Source organism: Cryptomeria japonica, chromosome 11 (assembly GCF_030272615.1).
Source record: "Cryptomeria japonica chromosome 11, Sugi_1.0, whole genome shotgun sequence".
Lineage (NCBI taxonomy): Eukaryota > Viridiplantae > Streptophyta > Pinopsida > Cupressales > Cupressaceae > Cryptomeria > Cryptomeria japonica.
In genome coordinates this window covers 355,029,962-355,051,992 of record NC_081415.1, presented here as the reverse complement: position 1 = coordinate 355,051,992, position 22,031 = coordinate 355,029,962, and the positions used below count along the sequence as shown (strand labels likewise).

At 35.9% G+C, this 22,031-nt stretch overlaps 1 protein-coding gene across 2 annotated transcripts; it reads right to left on the bottom strand.

Moving 5' to 3' along the window:
* Nucleotides 1-3,231: 3,231 nt before the first annotated feature.
* Nucleotides 3,232-21,067, bottom strand: LOC131069478 (calmodulin-2/4). Of its 2 annotated transcripts, none has more exons than XM_058004916.2 (2): nucleotides 20,781-21,067; nucleotides 3,232-4,073 (listed from the first exon to the last, which is right to left on the bottom strand). In XM_058004916.2, exons 1-2 carry the CDS (start codon nucleotides 20,854-20,856, stop codon nucleotides 3,700-3,702), a joined length of 450 nt encoding a protein of 149 aa, XP_057860899.1. In that variant the 5' UTR covers nucleotides 20,857-21,067; the 3' UTR covers nucleotides 3,232-3,699. The 2 variants fall into 2 exon arrangements, with proteins under 2 accessions (XP_057860899.1, XP_059070080.1); XM_059214097.1 differs by lacking the exon at nucleotides 20,781-21,067 and adding an exon at nucleotides 17,205-17,226.
* Nucleotides 21,068-22,031: the final 964 nt, after the last annotated feature.

The following is a 22,031-nucleotide window of genomic DNA, read 5'->3' as shown; positions in this document are numbered from 1 at the left end:
TCAATGTTGTTTAATTCATTTGGCATTTCATTTTGATAGCTCTATCGATTTGATTAGGCTAGGTTTACATGGTGTTTTGCTTTCGTGGTAGCTATTACAGTCTTATTAGAGAGGCCTTTGATGAAGGAAGGTAAGCACTAGGGTAGGAAGGAGGGGCTAAGGATTTGGGATCATGAACACACCTATAATTAGGTTGCTTGATGGCCCTAGAGATTTGTTTCCTCATTAGATAAGAAAACATGAGTTAGGTAAGTAATCTCTCGTTCAATGTTTTTTGTATCACAAATCAAATAAGCACGAGGTTAAAGTTTTGCAAACACCAACTTTATAGTCAAGATGGTGATGAGAAGAAGAGTGAATGTAGAAATTAGTGTGGGTTGATTTACAATAGACCCAACAGGTTGAAGAGTCATCTAGTTTTTTAATGGCAAGGATATCAAGGGAAGTTGGTTGTTACATTCTATCGCTTTCGTGAATGAGATGCTTTAGCTATGCTATTCAAATGGGAGCGAAATTCTTCTAATTTCTCTCAACCATGCAGCCAACAAACGTTGGTGTCTAATGCTTCCACCACTTTGGTTTGAATGTTAGGAATGTTTTCAAAAGAGTCCATGTAAAGGTTGGCCACAATAGGTGAGAGGGGGGAATGAAATAACCAAGGATGATGATATGCCGGGTGAATTCGATTGGATAACTCTAAATACAAGGGCATAGCAAGACATGACTTTTAAGATCCAAATGTCTTATGATGATAGTGTAAATTTCAATTACTTTTAGGTACTCTAATTTAAGTGTCTCTAGAATGATACGCAAATAAATACTACAAATAATAAAAGGATGATGAGATGTCAAATGAAAGCTATTAAATAACCAGTGTCATTGCAAGACATCACTCTCCAATATGTAAATGTTTTAAAATGATCATGCAAATTTTAATTCCTTGAAGGTATTGTTGTTCCTAGAAGAATTTGCATATAATTGTTCAAAATAATCGAAGGATGGAGAGAGATCAGATGAATATAGGAAAACATCACTATTTGGGATATAATTATCTTAACCGATTGTACAAATCTTAATACTCTAAGCTAAATATACTTAGAATGATATACAAATATTTTCTCAAAATTATTAAAAGATTATGAGATGATATCAAATGAATGCAATTGAAAAACTCAAAATACAAAAGACATAACAAGAAATTAAACACAAACTGTATATAAATTATTACATCAAACATTTTAGATCCCTCAAAAGCTAATCAAACAAAAACATATATATCAATTTATAAACGTCAGTATTTCCCATCCTAATATCTTCAAGTCACTTTTGATCTGTGGCAAAGCTTTTAAGTCATTTTTTGTGAGCTGCAGTCTTCTTATTAAAATTATTAATATACTCCTTATTAAGACTATTCATGGTGTTCATAAAAAACTCTGATTTCAATTTCAGCGAGGCAAAAGGTGTCCCATATACCCATATATATATATATATATAAGAATTATCTTATATTTTTTAATTTAAAAATCATTTTATAATTTTAATTTTTTTATTTTAAAAAATTATTTTATAATTTTAATATTTTTTTTTTAAAGAACTCTTTTCTAGTTTTAATTTTTATGTATATATATTGGTTATGTTTTTATTTTTATGTGCAGAACATAATAATATATAAATCTTATTCTAATCTTAACAATAATATATAATTTTATATTAAATTATATTTTCATATAATAGAATTTTAAAAAAATGAAATGCATACTTAACCCTTTCTCCTCGTATTTTCTTCTAGTTCTAATATTGTAAATAAATACATGATTTTGATAAAACTAGAATTTGAAAAAAGGAAAAAGTGTTCGAAGTATGTGCTATATATATATAGTGCAGACTTACATTTTCTGAAGCTGTTTGAAACGTCACGAGAAAAATGATAGTGATCCAGGAGAGGCTGAAAAATAAGAAAGCAAAAAATACAGCACAAAAAATTATATAAATAAACTCCATAGACAAATTAACGAATATGGAAAATCTATAGGAACAGCTGTACAAATAAATGCAATAGGCAAATAACAATAGAAAAAATGTACTGTTCAAAGTTTGATGCGGATATATTTCGCCAACGCAAGTCATCTAAAGATGAAAAGTCTCTAGTGTATGTGATCTTACAAAGTGCCTTTGGCATGCGATTAATAAGTGAAACAAAATAGGCGGTTAAAAAGGTAAAATAATCAATTCTCTGCATGTTGAATAGCCTGTTGAGATTGATCTGGGTGTCTTTCAACCATATCTTATGTTTTAAAATGGTGTCATAAGATAAAATTTTAATGAATGTTTTGATCATATTCAAATATGGATTAATTTTTGCCTTCAACTAAAACTCTGTTTATTGTCAAATTTCAGAATTACTCGAAAGTAAATTCAATTCCAGCAAATATGTCATCTCACGGCTTTAACGATCTAGTTCTCAACCTCTAAGCATAAAATGAGCTTTAGAAATTTACGGGAAAATCTGTAGGTCACAATACAACCAAAACAGTTTCAAACTTCAAATATCATGTGTACCGGAATCAGGATAGTTCCCAGATACGCACAATATTGTCACAAAACAACAGAAAACCGTTCCAAACTCCAGATATCATATGTTGTGAATCAGGAATGTTCCCAGATAATAGCACAATATTTATTTATTCACAAAACAACAGGAAATCAGTTTTAACTCCAGATATCATGTATTCTGGAATCTGGATTGTTCCCAGATAAATTGCATAATTTTTATGAAAGTGTAATTAGCTTGTTTCTAGTACCTTGTTGAATCCCGCAAGTCTTTGGAAAAAAAACTGAAACCGTCCTACCATAGTAACCATTAAGTGATCTCAGGTAGAGTAAATACCAATTAGCCTCTCAAAGCAGAAACAGAATTATCATCTTTTAAGCAGCTTCTGAATCAATCCAATATTGTAACCAAAGAAATATTTTTCTGTGCTCAAATTATTGCCAGAAGAGAAAATCTCAAGTAATAACGAATCTTAGTGCGCTGCATCGCAAGCATTTGGTCAATCTTATGAACATTGAAAGATGAAGTTAGTGCTCAATCTACGAGTTTCGAATATCTTAGGACAAAAACCTGCAAATGTTGTACCCCCTTCCCAAGCAAATCTTCAAAAGTAAATTCTACGAAGCAGTTCTACAGAAGGAACTACTAGAAGTTTTGAATGTTTCGGTATGCATCCAATGAAAGATTAAAGAAACAAATTTATAATATTGAAAATTTGTACCAAAAACATCACCCTCAATTCCTTTCTTACACACTAACTTGTTTTTGTGTAGTACTTAACTTTAAAAACAGGCACAGGGATCAGAGTAGAGACATTCAAACTAAACCCACTGTCCAAAAATAGAAAGCAAAATACTTTCCCTCTAATTTTGTAGCGAGAAAGACGTTAACAGGAGTCTTTCACAGTACAATAAACTTCTAGTCGAAAATATATAACACAGGACATTCAGACAGTTAAAACCAGAAAGTACACCTTCACTCTATTTTACGATAGAGCAAGGTGTGAACCCATTGTTCCTTTGAAACATAACTGCTACGGTCCTGAACGGAGCTTTAATAAAATCACACAACCAGATTTCTATTGAGTGCAACACAGACAATCTGGATTACAAAAGACACATGATATTGGGGGTCTTAGAAATACAAAATCACTTCGCCATCATCACCTTGACAAACTCCTCATAGTTGATCTGTCCATCTCCATCCACATCAGCCTCCCGAATCATCTCATCAACCTCTTCATCAGTAAGCTTTTCACCTAGATTTGTCATGACATGGCGTAGTTCAGCAGCAGATATAAAACCATTTTGATCCTTGTCAAAGACCCGGAATGCCTCCTTAAGCTCTTCTTCAGAGTCTGTGTCCTTCATTTTCCGTGCCATTAAATTTAAAAATTCAGCAAAGTCAATCGTACCATTGCCATCAGCATCAACTTCATTTATCATATCTTGAAGCTCTGCTTCAGTTGGGTTTTGACCAAGAGAGCGCATAACTGTTCCAAGCTCCTTTGTTGTGATGCATCCTGCAGCCACAGCGATTTATCAATGAAATCAGAAAATTATAAAATACCATAGAACAATACCTTTCCTACCTCATGTTTAAGTTATCTGGAGATTAATGTCCCATGTACTAGAAATTGCCAGAACACCTTCCACCATACCAAAATCTAACAAAATGACTTTGAAAGGGGATACAAATTAAGATTAAGCTGAATCCCGGTACACAAAAAGTACAAAAATACTAATAACTATAGCAAGCAAACATTTTTATTACTAGAGACTAATAAATAACAATGCCGATTCTATAAGTAACGTATACCATTTTATAGAATATTGATTTGACTGTCACTTTCGCAAATGGAAGCCTCAGTCCATCCACCGTATTAGGCAAGAATAAAGAAAGTATATCAATGTCAACAGGTGACCAAATGAACATGAAGGAGTCAAACTACTGCCAGTTACATTAGGAAACTACTAGCGTAAAAATAATGCCAAATCTAAGCAATGTAAACCATTCTATCAACATAATTATGAATAAGTTTTCCTTTTTCTAGATGGAAGCCTATGTTTACCCACCTCATTAGGCAGGAATAAAATTATATTGATATCCAAAGACACTGAAAGTAGATCAACAAGTCAAAAGCTACAACCGCTAAAAATAAGTACTAGGGTAAAAACACCCTAGGTTATAAAAAGTAACTAACACTAAAAATTTAAATACTAAAGAAAAGCAATCATGACAGCAGTAAACTCTAAAGCTGTTAAAATCCTCAACCATAAGAACAGAATATAAATACAAATAGCCTTGTGCAAGATGTACCTTTGTTTGTTAATATTTGTTTCTTCTTGCTCACTTTGTCTACTAATGATGTCAACTCAAGGAAGAAATCTAGGAAGTACTATAAATGCACTCAGAGCCTGCATTCAATACTATTACTTGAAAGTTGAAACATTGAACCTATAACTTGAGCAGACACAATCCAAATTGCACCTCACTCTCTAAAACCTACACCTCAAGCATTGTACATATGCCTATGCCTATCCCCTTTTCCCATTTGTTTTGGGTCCACAGCAACTGGGATTGTCTTTTTATGCATCAACTAGTGTGCTAATGGTGTGTTTTGCATGGAAGTTGCCAAATAACTTTATCTTGGTCTGTCTCATTCATTTTACTCATCTCAATGATCCAGTTCCAATCTGCACATTTAATCATTCATCTAAAGTTCTAAACTATGCTGCGCCCAAGTCGAACAACTAGATGTGCAGATCAGATCTGGATCATGGAGATGAGTAACCCCAAACTTTTTAATGTCAATTTCTTAGTATGAAACCAAGTTTAACTCTTACTGTTATGAGCTGACTAAAACACAATTTATTTCAAATTGCACACTAGGGTGCTGTATTTAAGCACTAACCCTAGAGGCAATTCATCTAGATCATCAAAGATTATCATGGATGCATTCATATGAAAGCATCAAATAGCAAAGTGATTGCATTGTCTGCTTGTATCATCCTTGGCATACTACATGCTTTTCTGTTGTCTTTGATCTTGGTTCATCATTGCTGAATCGGTTCACCTAGGGATCTGATTGAACATGACCCTCGCAATTCAGCAGACTCCCAAAGGTGTTTGTAAACACTGCCTGTTTCTTTCCGTTTCTTGTTGTCATTCAATTTCCACCAGTTACAGCCTGTGGGTCAGTTTCAGGTTCAGTTGCAGAGATCAGCTGCACAGACACAGATCTTAACAAGAGTGACACACAATTAGTTTGCAGATTCCAAGACATTCATCTGAACAGGGCCCTGGTTTTTTTGATTATTTACTTAAAAGCTTTGTTTATTTAATTAGTCTAGATTATTTATGTGAGGCAGCATTTTCCCTTACTAGTCATATATGAGACAAGAGCCGATGCCACCTTGCTCTCCATCACAAGTAATCATTTATGGGCAAGATTCCAAATCCGTCCCTTTCACCCACTACTTTTATTCTATATATTGGGCATTTTAACAAGTATGTTTAGGCATTTCAACTTTTGAAGCAAAAAATATGTTATCTTAGATGCTGGAAAACTTTACAATAAGGATAATTGCACAATCTAAGGCTTGGAATTTGTGATTATTCAAGAAGGACATTCCATGGTTCTAGCAAACTGAAACTATTTCTCCAATTTTCACAACCAGCAATTATTCAAAAAACACATTCTATTGTTGTATCAAACTGAAACCATTTCTCCAATTTTCCCAACCAGCTTGGGATTTGTGATTATTCAGGAAGGACATTCCATGGTTCTAGCAAACTGAAACTATTTCTCCAATCCTCCCAACCAGCAATTATTCAAAAAACACATTCTATTGTTGTAACAAATTGAATCCATTTCTCCTATTTTCCCAACCAGTGTCAAAGGGCCTCCCCCTATGGTAAAGTTGGTTGGGTAAATATCTCATAAGTCTTCTATTCTCCCAGCCAATTTTAGAGGATAACCCACCCAACCTAGTAAAGTTGGCTGGTTAGATATCTAATGAGTCTTCAATTCTCCCAATCAATTTTCGAGGAGATCCAAAACTTCTGGAGAAAGAGCCAAAACCTTAAATGGGTAGAGGAGGACTTACTTCTTGAGGGTCCGATTAGTTGTCTTCTCAATCTTCTGGGCTTGGAAGACTTGTTGGGCTCTAACTTGTCTACACCACTTGTTTTCATCTAAAGTGCATCTAAAGGACACCCCAGATGAACAGTGGCTTTGAATCCAAGACAATCAACATTGCATATCCATGACAAGATTAAACATCTGGGGGGGAAAAAGCTTTGAGAATTTGATCAGTTACACTAGCAAACAGAAAGATGAGGTTCTAACAGTAATAATTACCTCCAAGTGGACTTGACAAAGCACCACAAGTGCCATCAAAAGGTCATGCTGGACCATCCAGACTCTCCAAGCAGAGGAGAAGATGACAAATATCTGAGATCATCTCAATGCTGCTTCATTACCATTTAATAATTTATATTTATGTTTTTTGGCTCCCCTTATGTTACATGCCTTTTATATAGATGATTTTACAAGTAAAGTATGCTCTGTGAATAGGGAATTTAGGCCTTTTGTATGGTTGTAATGTCCCCTTTTAAGCTGCAGCATTGAGTGAGTGCTTTGTCGGCACTTAGCTAGAACTGAGTTTTCAGTTAGGCATATTTACATTTGAAATAAGGCAGCTGAGTCTTCAGTTGGGCCACAGAGTACCTTTGTGCCTTCAGGTGGAGCACAGCTGGATCTTTTGCTTAGGATTGGAATAAAAGTGAACTGAGTTTTCAGTTAGGCATCTTTAAATTTGAAATAAGGCAGCTAACTCTTCAGTTGGGACACAGCAAACCTTTGTGCCTTCGGGTGGAGCACAGCTGGATCTTTTGCTTAGGATTGGAATAAAGGTGAATGTGTGGTCAGTTAACTGATTAAAACTGCCATCAATTAAGGGTGGGACTGCTCAGTTAACTGATTGGAACAGACCACAGACCACAACTTCGGGAGATCGTTGTCAGTTAGCTACCACCAATTGTGGTACAACTGCCTACGATTGTGGATCACCAGCTTGAGGGAGTATAGGAAGTGCTGGAGGAGAAAAGCCAAAGCATCTTTGAAAATTATAAACCAAAACTCAACTTTAGCTTCAGGGAGGTGATGATGCCACAGCAGCTTGCTTAGCAATTGAGGATGAAACCCTATTGGCATGAACCTGATCATCCTGGGACAAAAACCTTCACAAGTAATACATGTTGCAGAATAATAGCAGTTAAACAGTGGTACATAGTGCAAAATAATAGTGGTATCATACAGAGAATGCACCAACAGCAGAACAATCAGTTTGCATAATGCAATGTGATAGGGATGTTTCAGAGTTCAGATCGCTATGTTGGGTGTTCCAAGTGAGTTGTATTAGATTAGTTGCTCTTATTTGAATGCACGTGTTTCATAAGATAATATCAAAAATCTCTATTGTTAGAGCCTTTCTAGGTTTGATTTATATATATGTTTAGTTTAGTATGGTGGTATCAAAGCTGTGATCTGGCCAGACCATAGAAAACAACAAAAAACTAAATAACTAAACAGAAAAAACAAAAACAAAAACAAACAAATATAAATAATCAAACATCCATGTCAGAGACTGACAAGAAAACAAGATATCAACATAGGAAACAAGGAAAGTAGAATATAGCACACGAGAATAGTAAGGGTAAAATGCCAGAAGATGAAAGGGCAGATCTATTTTAAAATACCCTAATAGGAATTTAGCAGGTACAAGAGAGTATGGTAAAATGAATGGAACAAATGTTAAATAATCAATCCAGATAATACTACAGCATTTTGGATAGAGGGCAGTTTAACTTTGTATGAGTAACCAGCACTTAATCAAACAATCACCTTCAGAAACCCATTAAGCCCATGTTTGTACAAAAGAATGAAAAACCAAATGCTAAGGCAAACTACTCCAGGGGAGTTGGACACACTTTTTGTGAAGTATCAAAAGAAATCAGAAGAATTCAAGGCTGTAACTAACTTTTGTTAACTATTTGGAGATACTTGTCAAGGAGGTTCAGGACAGCAAAACCCATAGTAGCACCTGGAATGATGAAAGAGGCACTTGCTACAGAAGCTGAACAAATTAGAAGCCCTACCTTTTATGGCAGCAATAAAACATCCACCCAAGCATGGTTGCAGACATACTTTGCACTCAATCCTAGAGTGGAGCAAGATGACATTCTGTTCACCACATTGCATTTGGAGAGTGTTGCCTATGACCAGTGGCACCATGGTTTGACCACACAAGAGCATGGAATTGCACATACTTTTGATGATTTCCACCAGATATTGTGAGACTGCTTTGAGTGAAAGGTGAGGATGGGGACTTCAGGTATCTTGCCAAAATTAGACAACAAAACATCAGTGGATTTATATGTTGCTAAATTTCAGCAAGTTGTATTCATGGTAGCTAATGTTCAGAAAAGAGAAACACTTTCCTCTTTATCGAGGCCCAAGGGTTTATTTGAGCCTCTCAAGGGTCTAGTAAAGCATTTGCACCCCCATTTACAGCAGAATATTAGAAGGGCTTTGACACTATGATCGATTGTACTGAGAAACAAATTTTCATCAACCTAAAGCAACTACTACTGGACAACAAAAAAGTTAATAAAGGCAGTTCAATTCATACCATCATGGAACTACAGCTCAGCCTATTGTGGCAAAAAGGATTGATGAGTGAACTAGAAATGAGCTTAGAAGAAAAAAGTTGTGTTTTCCATACAAAGAGCAATGGTAGTAGTCATAGACGTCTAAGCAAGGGCCAAATACATCGTAGCATTATAACTAAAGTAATTTCTGATGAAGAAGACGTTTATTATAGGACCAATGAATCAAAAGCAACAGATGATTCAATTGTGGCGCATGAGCTTGAGCAATTGGCAAGAGATAACACCAGCACTAGAGAAGGTACACTTGCAGCTCTACCAGGAGCACCTCAGCATCACCCACTTAGAATTCATGGAGAGTTATCTATGTTGAAAATGTTAGCTAGTTCAAATACCTGATTATTGAATTTTAATGTTGTCAAATGGCAATTAAAATTCAAATGTATTATCTCAATTAAATTTGTTATTGGGCTGGACCCAAATGTAACGTGTAAAGGCAAATTACATATGTTATTGGGCTGGGCCCAAATGTAACGTGGAAAGGCAATTCAATGACTATTGGGCCGGACCCAAATGTCTAACGTGGGAAATATACAATGACAATATAACATTATTTAATTAACATGCAAGCCGACTTTAGGATAATTGGCGCCAAAAGATTGATATATAACCACTTCAAGATGAAGTCATTTGAACACAATAATTACCAAATGCTATCTGCTCTCGTAGCAGCGATCCTTCCTCATGCAAACTTGTATAAGGCGATTGTGCAAACTCTTCAAGGTTGATTGTGGCGAAGTTGTCAAAGTTCTTCATAAGGTCTCTTGTGTGAATCTAATCTGGACATCTGCTGCTCCTCCTAATCATCTGCTGTTAATGAAGGGCTGCATTCATCACCGATATCTTGAACAGCAATCTGAGATAAGTCATTGCCTTGTAAACTGTCTACATTTGAGATAATACATATCACATTTAAAGGCTGGGTTTTTCACCTCCAAGAGGGAGGTTTTCCCAAGGTATTGGTGTCTTGTGTCTTGTGTTTTATTGCTGTTACTATTTATGCACAGTCTGATTATAATCTAATTGGTTAAATTAACATCTGATTGCTTAAAATTAACATGGTATCAGAGCTTTAGGTTCATTCAAATAATCAGATTATTAGTTGCCCTTCACTTTCAGTTTGTTGTTTTAGGTTTGCAAGATGGTTACAAGTCTGAAAGTAGAGGATAGACTTGAAGGTGCCCTCAATTTCACATCATGGAAAGTTCGTGTCCTCCTTGCTCTTGAAGAATTAGCGTTGTTACAGTTTGTGGAAGATATGGATCTGACTGAACCTTCGGATCCGGAAGAGCTAAAGCAATTCAAGAAGAATGTTGTCAAAGCAAAGAAATTCCTTATTGATTCCGTAAAGGATCATCTTGTTCCAGTCATCTCCAAATTGAAGACAGCTCGAGAGATGTTTAAACATCTAGAAGGGATATATGAGATCAACAACAGCAGCCGGACAGTTACATTGAGGCGGCAGCTTCTTCAAGTCAAAATGAGCAAAGGTGATTCAGTCATGTCCTTCTTCACGAAGATTTCAGAATTGAAGGACCAACTCAGCGTCATTGGAAGCGAGGTTGTGGACAAGGATATTGTCATGATTGCTTTGAATGGTCTTCCTGACTCTTGGGATCCTTTTATTCAAAGCATAAGTGGAAGAGCTAAATTCCCTTCCTTTGATCACCTCCGATCAGATTGCATTCAAGAGGAGTCACGCCTTGCTGCCAGAGAAATGCATAAAGGCTCTCATGGAGGAGATCAACATGTGCTTGCATCTCAACATGTTAGAAGAAAGGGAGGTCATTGGAAGAAGAACAACTTCAAAAGAGATAGAGACTTCAGACCTCCTGCTTACGATTCAAGGAAGAAGCCAAGGGATCTTTCACGTGTCCGTTGCTTCAGATGCGACAAGTTTGGACATTATGCTAAAAAATGTCAGAACCCGCCCATGCAAAGAGAGGCCAACCTAAATGAAGTTGCAAACTCAAAAGACAATGAAGACTACCTCTTCATTTTTGCCTTGTCCAGCAATGTGCCAACCGATAGCAACACTTGGTTGATCGACAATGGTGCATCTAGACACATCACGAGATATCGAGAGCATCTCTCAGACTTGATGGAGAAAGAGTCCAAGCTTCATGTGGTAATTGGTGATGATGCTCAATATTCGATAAAAGGTTTTGGTAGCACTTCTTTAAATTTAGAATCTGACATGTCCTTGCATCTTAGTGATATCTTATTTGTACCTGGAATTAAGAGGAATTTAATTTCTATTTCTACTCTAGAAGATAAAGGTTATCAAATAGCATTTTCTGAGGGTAAAGTACTTGCGTGGCCTAAGAAATCTAGTATTAAATCTACTCGTGTTATTGGAAATAGATATGATAGTTTGTATAAGCTTTCAGCTAACCCCATTCGAGCACTCATTCATGAAGCTCCTGAATCTAGCGAGCTATGGCATAGAAGGCTCGGTCATCTTCACTATCAAGCACTTCCTTCACTTGAAAGGATGGTTAAAGTTATGCCTAAACTTAATCAATCTCATGATGATGCTTGCAAAGGTTGTGCATTAGGTAACAACACTAAAAGTCCATTTCATAAAAGTGAAAGTAGAGCTAAAGAAAAATTAGCACTTGTTCATTCTGATCTATGTGGACCCATGTTTGTTCCTTCACCTAGCGGATTTCTATACTATGTTACATTTATAGATGATTTTTCTAGAAAGACTTGGATTTACTTTCTAAAATCTAAAGAATTTGATGAAGTGTTAAGTAGATTTAAAGAATTTAAAGCTCTAGCTGAAAATATGTCTGGTAAAAGGATTAAAGTGTTAAGATCTAACAATGGAGGTGAATACACCTCAAGTAGCTTCAATGACTTTTGTGTAGAAACAAGAATTAAGAGGGAGTTCTGCGTTCACTACAATCCTCAACAAAATGGTGTAGCTGAACGAAAGAATAGAACCATTCTTGAAGCTGCCAAAGCTATGATTCACGATCAAGACCTGCAGACCTTCTTATGGGCTGAAGCATCCAAGACTAATGTGTACATTCTAAATAGATGTCCTCACTGTGTCTTGAAGAACATAACTCCCGAGGAAGCTTTCACAGGAATCAAACCAGATATCAGCCACCTAAGGATCTTTGGAAAACCTGTCTATTTCTGGGAAGAAGGGTATCCTAGTTGGATATAGTGAATCTTCCAAGGCATTTCGCATCTACATTTCTGGTCAAAGGTACATTGAGGTAAGTAGGGATGTCACCTTTGAAAAAAATATTGCTTTCAAGAAATCTAAAGGTTCTCTTATTGATAATGATAAAAAAGTTAATGATAATCAAGATATGGATATTGATACTAACCCTGAGATTCAGAGGGAGCCTATTGAGCCTCTTGAACCTATTGAGCATGATGATCCTCATGAGCCTCTGGTTCCAACTGATGAACCTAGAGATATTGCAGTTAGCAAGAAAATACCACTTTGGGTTAGAAGCACAATTCAAGATGCAGAAAAGTTTGCAGCTCCTAGTGGCACTTTCAGAGAAAGTAAGAGACCTTAGAAGCTCCCTAACTATGTTGCAATGATGTGCAACATCATTAAGGCTGAACCATCCAGCATAGAAGAAGCTATGAACCAACAAGCACGGAAGTTAGCTATGGACGAAGAGTATCAATCCATCATCAAGAATGATGTCTAGGATGTTGTGCCTAGACCTAAAAGGTAAGTTTGTTGTTTCTTCCAAATGGTTGTTTAAAATTAAACATGTTGCTGATGGTAGTATAGAGAAATATAAAGCTAGATTTGTAGCTCGTGGTTTTTCTCAAAAGGAAGGCATAGATTATGAAGAAACATTTGCTCCTGTTGCTAGATATACTTCTATTAGAACTATTATAGCTATTGTTGCAACCAAAGGTTGGAAATTACATCAAATGGATGTAAAGGCTGCCTTCCTTAATGGTGTTATTGAGGAAGAAGTCTATATTGAATAACCTAAACGTTATGAGATTCATAATAGAGAGACTCATGTGTGCAGATTGAAGAAAGCTCTCTACGGTCTCAAGCAAGCCCCTAGAGCTTGGTATGAAAGAATTGATAAGTACTTAGTCAGTTTAGGATTTTGTAAGAATGATGTTGACCCTAACATTTACTTTAAAGTATTTAATGGTGAAATGCTAATTTTGGTTCTATATGTTGATGATTTATTTCTAACTGGTGAAGATAGCCTCATTATTAGGTGTAAGAAAGAATTAGATACTGAATTTGAAATGAAGGATCTCGGTCTAATGCATTACTTTCTAGGGTTAGAAGTATGGCAAAAACCTAATGAAATTATTCTAGGTCAAGGTAAATATACTATTGATATATTGAAAAGATTTGGTATGATGGATTGTAAACCTATGTCTACTCCTATGGAAACTAACTTGAAGAAGTTGAGTATTTCTGCAGCTAACTCTGATTTTGCAAATCCTTCAGAGTACAGGCAGTTGATTGGATCCTTGATGTATATAGTCAACACTAGCCCAAATATTTGCTATACAGTGAGTGCACTTAGCCAATTCATGAACCAGCCAAAGCATGTTCACTTGGTGGCAGCCAAGCACATCCTGAGATACTTGCATGGAACCATTGGCTATGAGCTGAAGTATCCAATCAACATAGTAATCAATTTGGAAGGCTACTCTGATTCTGATTGGGCTGGAAGTGTTACTGACAGGAAAAGCACTTCAGGAATCTATTTCAGCTTGGGTTCTGCTATGATCTCTTGGGCCAGTAGGAAACAATCCTCAGTTGCAATAAGTATTGCAGAAGCTGAATACATTGCTTCAAGTGTGGCAACTAGAGAAGCAGTTTGGCTTCGCAAGCTTCTTGCTGGGTTGTTTGGACAACCTTGAGAATGCACTGTTATTTATTGTGATAATCAGAGTTGTATTAAAATGTCTAATAATCTCGTGTTTCATGACAAGTCAAAACATGTGGAAACTCATTATCACTATATTCGTGATATGGCACAAAGAGGTGTCATCCAGCGGAAATATATCAACACTGATGAATAGGTTTCTAATGTTCTCACCAAGCCTCTAGCTCGGGTGAAGTTTGAGTACTTCAAAGAGAAGCTTGGAATGGTGGAGAACACAGCATTGATTGAGAGGGAGTCTCAATCTTAGTGATGCAATTCAGTTTGCATCTTCCACCCTTTGCGGGCAATGCAAGGTGGAGTCACCCTCTGCGGGCAATGCAAGGTGACAGCGTGTCCTTCTCTGAGAGAAGGTTGAGGTGTAAGACCTCTTCCACCCTCTGCAGGCAATGCAAGGTAGATCCATCCTCTGCGAGCAATGCAAGATAGACATCATGAAATGAGTTCATGATATTTATGTGTTTTTATTGCAAGTATACTCTATAGAGCTTATACATTCATCCTTGCGGGCAATGCAAGATGAAAGTCATGAATGGATCATGACATATGGCAGATATCCTCCCTAGCTAAGAGGGAGTGTTGAAAATGTTAGCTAGTTCGGATGCCTAATTATCGAATTTTAATGTTGTCAAATGACAATTAAAATTCATATGTATTATCTCAATTAAATTTTTTATTGGGTTGGACCCAAATGTAACGTGTAAAGGCAATTACATATGTTATTGGGTTGGGCCCAAATGTGACGTGGAAAGGCAATTCAATGACTATTGGGCTGGACCCAAATGTCTAACGTGGGAAATGTACAATGACAATATAACATTATTTAATTAACATGCAAGCCGACTTTAGGATAATTGGCGCCAAAAGATTGATATATAACCACTTCAAAATGAAGTCATTTGAACACAATAATTACCAAATGCTATCTGCTCTCCTAGCAGCGATCCTTCCTCATGCAAACTTGTATAAGGCGATTGTGCAAACTCTTCAAGGTTGATTGTGGCGAAGTTGTCAAAGTTCTTCATAAGGTCTCTTGTGTGAATCTAATCTGGACATCTGCTGCTCCTCCTAATCATCTGCTGTTAATGAAGGGCTGCATTCATCACCGATATCTTGAACAGCAATCTGAGATAAGTCATTGCCTTGTAAACTGTCTACATTTGAGATAATACATATCACATTTAAAGGCTGGGTTTTCACCTCCAAGAGGGAGGTTTTCCCAAGGTATTGGTGTCTTGTGTCTTGTGTTTTATTGCTGTTACTGTTTATGCACAGTCTGATTATAATCTAATTGGTTAAATTAACATCTGATTGCTTAAAATTAACAATCTTAACCATGCATTTCTATGCTCATTGCTAGTGGGTCTCCACACTCACAGCTAAGGACATTTTAGGCAAAGCACTTCTTGGGTTTCAATGTAGCTGTCACTTGATGGTTTCGCTATCCTACGCATCAAGATAGTAGAAATTTAAGACAAAATTATTGAAATTTATGTAGGTTTGCTGACTGTAGTCCCCTATTGGATGCTTTTCAAACATTTGCATGTAAAAATAGTACAAATTGCACTGAAGCAGATAAAAGAAATTGTTATCTGAAGTTAGCACTTGACATGGAGGATATTTGGGATAAGGGCATTCTCAGAAACCCAGCAAAAAGATTTTTACTCTCAAAAGAAGGGACTACCTGGATAAAGAATGCTTTCTTTGCAAGATTTGTTTTCTGTTTTTTGATAGCAGAGCTTTTGACTTCCAGGGAGGTGAAGTAGATAACACTCAAGATCTGATTAAGTTATTGTTGAAGGAGAGATTAGTATAGGTCATAACTACCACTTTCATTCAGAATCACAAAGTTTCTCATGTATTCCTGGTAAGGAGAGTTATACAACTGTTTATTTGTGAACCCAGAAACCTTCACAGGTACAACAATGTGTTGCAGTAGCCTTGAACAGACCACAACCATAAGACTAAATGTAAATATTGCCTGTGTTTGTATCTTACTTGGTTTGAATATAAATGTACAGCTTGATGGTGGTCGGAGTACATATTTATGCAAATAAATAGATGCTGCTCAAAAGAGTGGTCAAGCTACAGTAAATCAGATGGAAGTGTTCAATAACCACGAAATTTTCAGTAACCAGATTTGAGTTCAATCCCACTATTTATCGATGGGGTATATATTATTATTATATAACATTGCCAACTGGAAAATTGAAGGGAAGATAGCCAAGCCTAACTAGCCCATACCTACCCATGTAAGAAAACCACTATTGTTTAAGATGGACAATATCAGCTTAGCAAAAGAAGAATTATGGCTAAAAGAATTGCATCTAAAGAAAGCTGTGAAGCAATTCGACAGATTCAAGGTGCTTTTGTGCAAGGAGTTGGGTTCTTCATAACAGAAGAACGTGTTGTTGACAAGAATGGAAACATTTATTGGTTCTAAATTCCATTATTAACATATGGGTGAATAAGCTGACGGACAGGAGTGCCATAAAAATTTAAAATACTTGGTCCATTGAAGAAACCTATCTGCAGAGGATGCTACTTGGGAGGGGCCAGAGATACTTGAACATTCAGCTCTGCATTGTTTGTGGGAAAAGCAATTCCAGGAAGGTCCAATTTGCAATGTCCCCTTTTAGCCACTGCATTGAGTACTCTGTCAGCAGCTAGCTAGGACTGAATTTTCAGTTAGGAATGTTTATGATTGAAATGAGGTGGCTGAGTCTTCAATTAGGAAGCAGCTGCGTCTTTGTGTCTTTCAGTTGAGCAGCTGCCGGGCCTTTCAGTTGGGATTGGAATAAAGGTGGGTGAGAGATCAGTTAACTAATTGAAACTGCCATTGATTAAGAATAGACCCAGTTAATTGATTGAAACTACCAACAATTTAGGGAGTTAGTTGTCAGTTAGCTACCACAAATAGTGGGATAATTGCCCATGATTGTGGATCAACAGTTTAAGGGAGTATCAGAAACACTAGGGGAGGAGAGATAAAGTATGTTCGAAAATTGCAAACCAAAACTCACTTCAGCTTCAGGAAGGTGACACTGCTACAGCAGCTTGCTTATAGTGCTTGAGGACGAAACCCTTACGGCATGAAACTGGTCCTGGAAATGAAAACCCTCAGGAGTCATACATGTTGCAGAACGATAGCAGTCAGGAGTGATACAAGGTGCAGAACAATATCACAATCACAGAGAATCCAGCAAGAGTAGGGCAATCAGTTTGCATACCACAATGTGATAGAGATGCTCCGAGTTCAGATATGCATGCTGTACATTCCCAGTGAGTTGTATTAGATATGTTGCTCTCTTTTAAATGTACATGTTTCATAAGATAATATAAAAAAGTTCTGTTGTTAAGAGCCTTTCTCGTTTTGATTTCACTATGTATTTAGTTTAGGGCATTGCATCCATACTACATATTTACATATTGGAAGAGGGCCTGACAAGGGTATTTAGCTCAATCCCTCTGGTTTTCACGTACGTACTCTAACCAGACTCTGCACCATCATATAATATCATATTCACTTTAATCAAATAATCACATTAGATCTAAAAATATCCTAAACCATGCAAAAGCTTGCAAAAATCTTATTCACTTCAATCAAATAATCATACAAATTCTAAAAAACCTAAAACCATGCAAAAAATTGAAAAACTTGAGCAAATCTACTGTCTGAAAATAACGGAGCCTCAAATACTTACACCTTATATAGCTTATATTTTGTAAAAAACATAGATGCAAACATAGAGACAATATAGCCACATAAAATGGACCACACAGAAACATATCTAAAAGATTGAAGATTTTTCAGAACTTTCACTAACTCAAGTTTTAGTTCGTATATGGGGCACTTTGCCAGTTGAATGAAAGCTTTAGAAAAGCGAGGAATGTCCTTCCTACATTAGAAAGTCTTAATTTTAACAGCAAAATATATTAGAAAGACATCATTGTAAAACGGACCACACAGAAACATATATTAGAAAGAAATCATTGTAACAGTAACATATAAACCAACTCAAGACAAAACTCAACTAGCTTACAAATACATCCAGTCCAGAAAGATCAATGAGGTATAAAATATTTAATTCATAAATATCCAAGGACCCAAAAAATTAAGAGCAAGTGGATATGAATCTTAAATAGTACATTCATTCATTACTTTTAAACAACTCGTGCAAAATAAGGAAAAATGAAGGCCCAATGCAATGCCTAGAGGTTCCTTCTATTAATCACTGATAAAAAGCTTTGAATTGACGTTTCTAAATAATCAAATAACATCTATAAATTGTTACTAATCAAATAACATTTATGGATTGTTAGTATCAATCAGAATACAGTAATTTGTGCAGAGAAAAAACAAACTCAATGTGAATCAAAAAGTATATTTTAAGGCATAGCAGATCCTTTAATGCTAACAGCACCATCTTGATGAAATAACTAGCAAAGATAGAAATATGTTACACGTGCACAAAGGACACAGTACATACCCTCAAAGTAACCTGGGCACAATGTTAATGACTCAGTAAGTGTTACATCGCATATTTGAATAGTGGCTAATGAAAAACTCTGACTAAAAAAAGCATTAAGTGTATGATTTATAAATCCAGAACTATTTTAATTTTAAACTCTCGAGGATTACAAAGTCATCAGAAAGAGTATTTTCCAGACATGGTCATTGATCTTATCCAAAAACATTATGCAGGAGGAAAAAAAATTGAAGATGCCAATGCCTATGGAATGTTCCTTTTGCAAAGAGGGTTTGTAGGGCCTTCAAACAGTGCTTCAATCTGTTCTGTATCATTTATAGTTCAGGACCACATACACATAACAGCTCTAAAGTTTTTTGGATGTTACAAGAAAAATCCTTGATAAAATAATGAGTATTCGTAATCAAGTAATGCATAAAACAGCTTACTTAACTTTTACGTTTAAAACATTTAACAATACTATTACTTCAAGTTATGATGACATTAGTTCTAAATATAAAATCTGCTACTCTAAACTGCAGATAAATTTTATAAACGCAGTAAGCCTTCGATCAAACAATTTTTGTGTTACCATCAATCAAGACCAGATGTTCTGTTTCCATAAAAAAACATATCCTTTTGAAGAAATACAATGTCAAATCCTGCAGTTCACAACTGCGTTGCATCCTTTCTAAAGAGATCTGATATAATATGCCCTCTATGTTGACAAATAGGTCAATACAATAACTAGATTAAATCTTAGATTGAAATAGCAAGGCCTCCCCCCGTAAATTAGCCTTAACAACTAAGGGTCCTTCTACAGGCCAGGCTATTTTTGTTAGAGAACTACGTCTTTTGCAGATAAAGCATTTTCTGAACTAATTTGATGTTTAACCAAATAAGCACAAAGAAAAGACAACCTAAATCACCATTGATATTAACAATAGCTGCAGTTCATCTTCAACTAGTAAAGCGTACAGGTAGATGTATGAGCATAGCAAGTAGCACGCAAACAAACTACTTGGAAGCTAGGCTCAAATTCTTGGGTAAATCATCACGTGGCATTAGACTTACTGAGAAGAACTGCCAAACAGCTCTATTAATGTGGGGCAATTAGCAGAAAATGAACAAGGTTCACTTCGAATCCCAACTTATTGAATTGAAAAACAGATCTACGGATAAAAGCATAAAAAGGAGTTAAAAACTAGGGGAAAAATAAGCATATCAAACATAGGAGTCTTGAAGTCTCCTGTAAATTCATGTATGGCTGTGATGCTTGTAAAGAGACCTACAGGGTTGAAGACCTCTAGATATCGGAGGGCGAAATTAGGGATCGGGATATTTCTAGTAGATTCTGATACTCATCCAAATCAAACTATGATTTTGATGTTCATCTAAATCAAATTATGCATGATAATGCTGACTTTGTGAGGTCTGGTTTGATAATGACCTATTCCATAAACACAATCTAAGATAAAGGAAAAGTTCGTAAATTTGCCGAGACCTCGACTGATATTCCACTGGTCTAATCACAATATAAAGTGGACATCTCTAGACAACGTTTCTAACAATCCAAATAGAAACATTTAGCCATAAAGATATACATATAGAAAGCTTCTGGTTAAAAACAGTGCATGCTTTTGTTTACATCGACCTACGATTCAGATCACACTCCATTGATCTATCATCAAAATAATAAAAATAATTAAAACAATACACAGATACCAGAAAAAGACTGATTGAGATGCCAAAAGGGAAACATAGAAACCCTTGACATCCTAATTGTTTTATTGGACTTACTCTGCAATGCTCATCTGACTATGGATCACAAGTGTGATCCGATAACTTGATATCAACAAAAGTTTTTAACCATAAGAGTTGAACTCAGTTTTATAGACTGTGAAAGCCCCATGTTCCTAATGCGTATGTTTATTTTCAACTCAACAAGTTATCACAAACTTATAACTTTCATTAGATCAAACCAGACAGGCTATCATGAGAACCAGTTTTTGACAACCGACCTATACACGGATTAAAAAATAAAAAATAAGTACCCCCATAACATATACATCAAAAACTTCGACAAACTTGAAAACAGGGTAAACGAGAGAAGAATTGAACGATTCTGACCATCTCCATCCTTGTCGAATAAACTGAAAGCCTCCTTGAACTCGGAGATCTGCTCCTCTGTAAGTTGCTCAACCATTTTTGCGCAGATGAAGAAGCACCAAAGCCGCAACGAGTCCCTCTATTCTTTAGACTGAGGCGAATGCGTAGGAAGGAAGCATGCGGGAGTGGAAAGGAGGTGTGGATGATAACGATAAACGGGGAAGAGGTCGCGTGGTCAATGGCAACACACTCTTAAATACCACTCGTAGAGTCTAAAGTTGGAGAGAACTCGTACGCTTTGTGCGGTTTGGGTGCGAGGTTTGAAAGTAATGATAATGATAACGTTGAAAGTACAATTTAATTGCTTGGTTACTTTCCCTTTTTCCCGTCAAATTCCTCTGTTCCTTACGCGCTTTCGGACGCGTTTTCCGTGGAAAGTGCAGATGGATGACAGTTGATAAATGTCACCTACCCACCTAGTGCGAATATTGGAAATGAAATCAAAGCTTTTAATGTGTCTCACAGACTTATAGAAATAAACTTGTTTTATATGTAAGGTATTTTATCTTAAATTTTTTTATTGATTTTTTTCTCAATCTTCAATCTTTTAGTATGAGTTTTAGTTAAAAGGGTTTAATGTTGACTAATGTTTCATGGAAGAAAACACTCTTCTATAAATATATAGTGTGTTTAGTTATATAAAAAAATTATAGAGGAATAACTTTTCAAAGAATAGTTTGTAAATATTTATATGCTATACATCATCATTTGTATAAATTAGATCATTTTCTACACTCTCTTTTAATTGTGTGTGTATTTATTATGTCTATGCGTGTATGAATTATGTACGTTATCATACATGTCATGGTGTAATGTGCTCTTACACATTATGTTAAGGTACATTGCATATGAAGATCATTTTGACATAAAAGCTTTGTGCACATCTACATAAGCATCACTTCTAAGAGCTCTACACAAGAGAGCACAAGATACCCATGTTTGCACTCCTCGATCACATCACACAACTTCAAGAGTTTGTGCTTGAACTTTGACATAACATTATACTATTATATACTTCATAGATGATGTAATTTTGTGTAAATCGGGTTTCTTCTCTCTTTCATATATATAATTTGTTCACTCTACATAAAGAAGTCAAGAAGTCAACTTTCAAGACATTAGTGTGCTTGATTCATATATCCTTGTAAACCATAGGCACTTCATGATGTAGTGGAAGAAAACACCCTTCTACAAAAAATTATTGTATTTAGT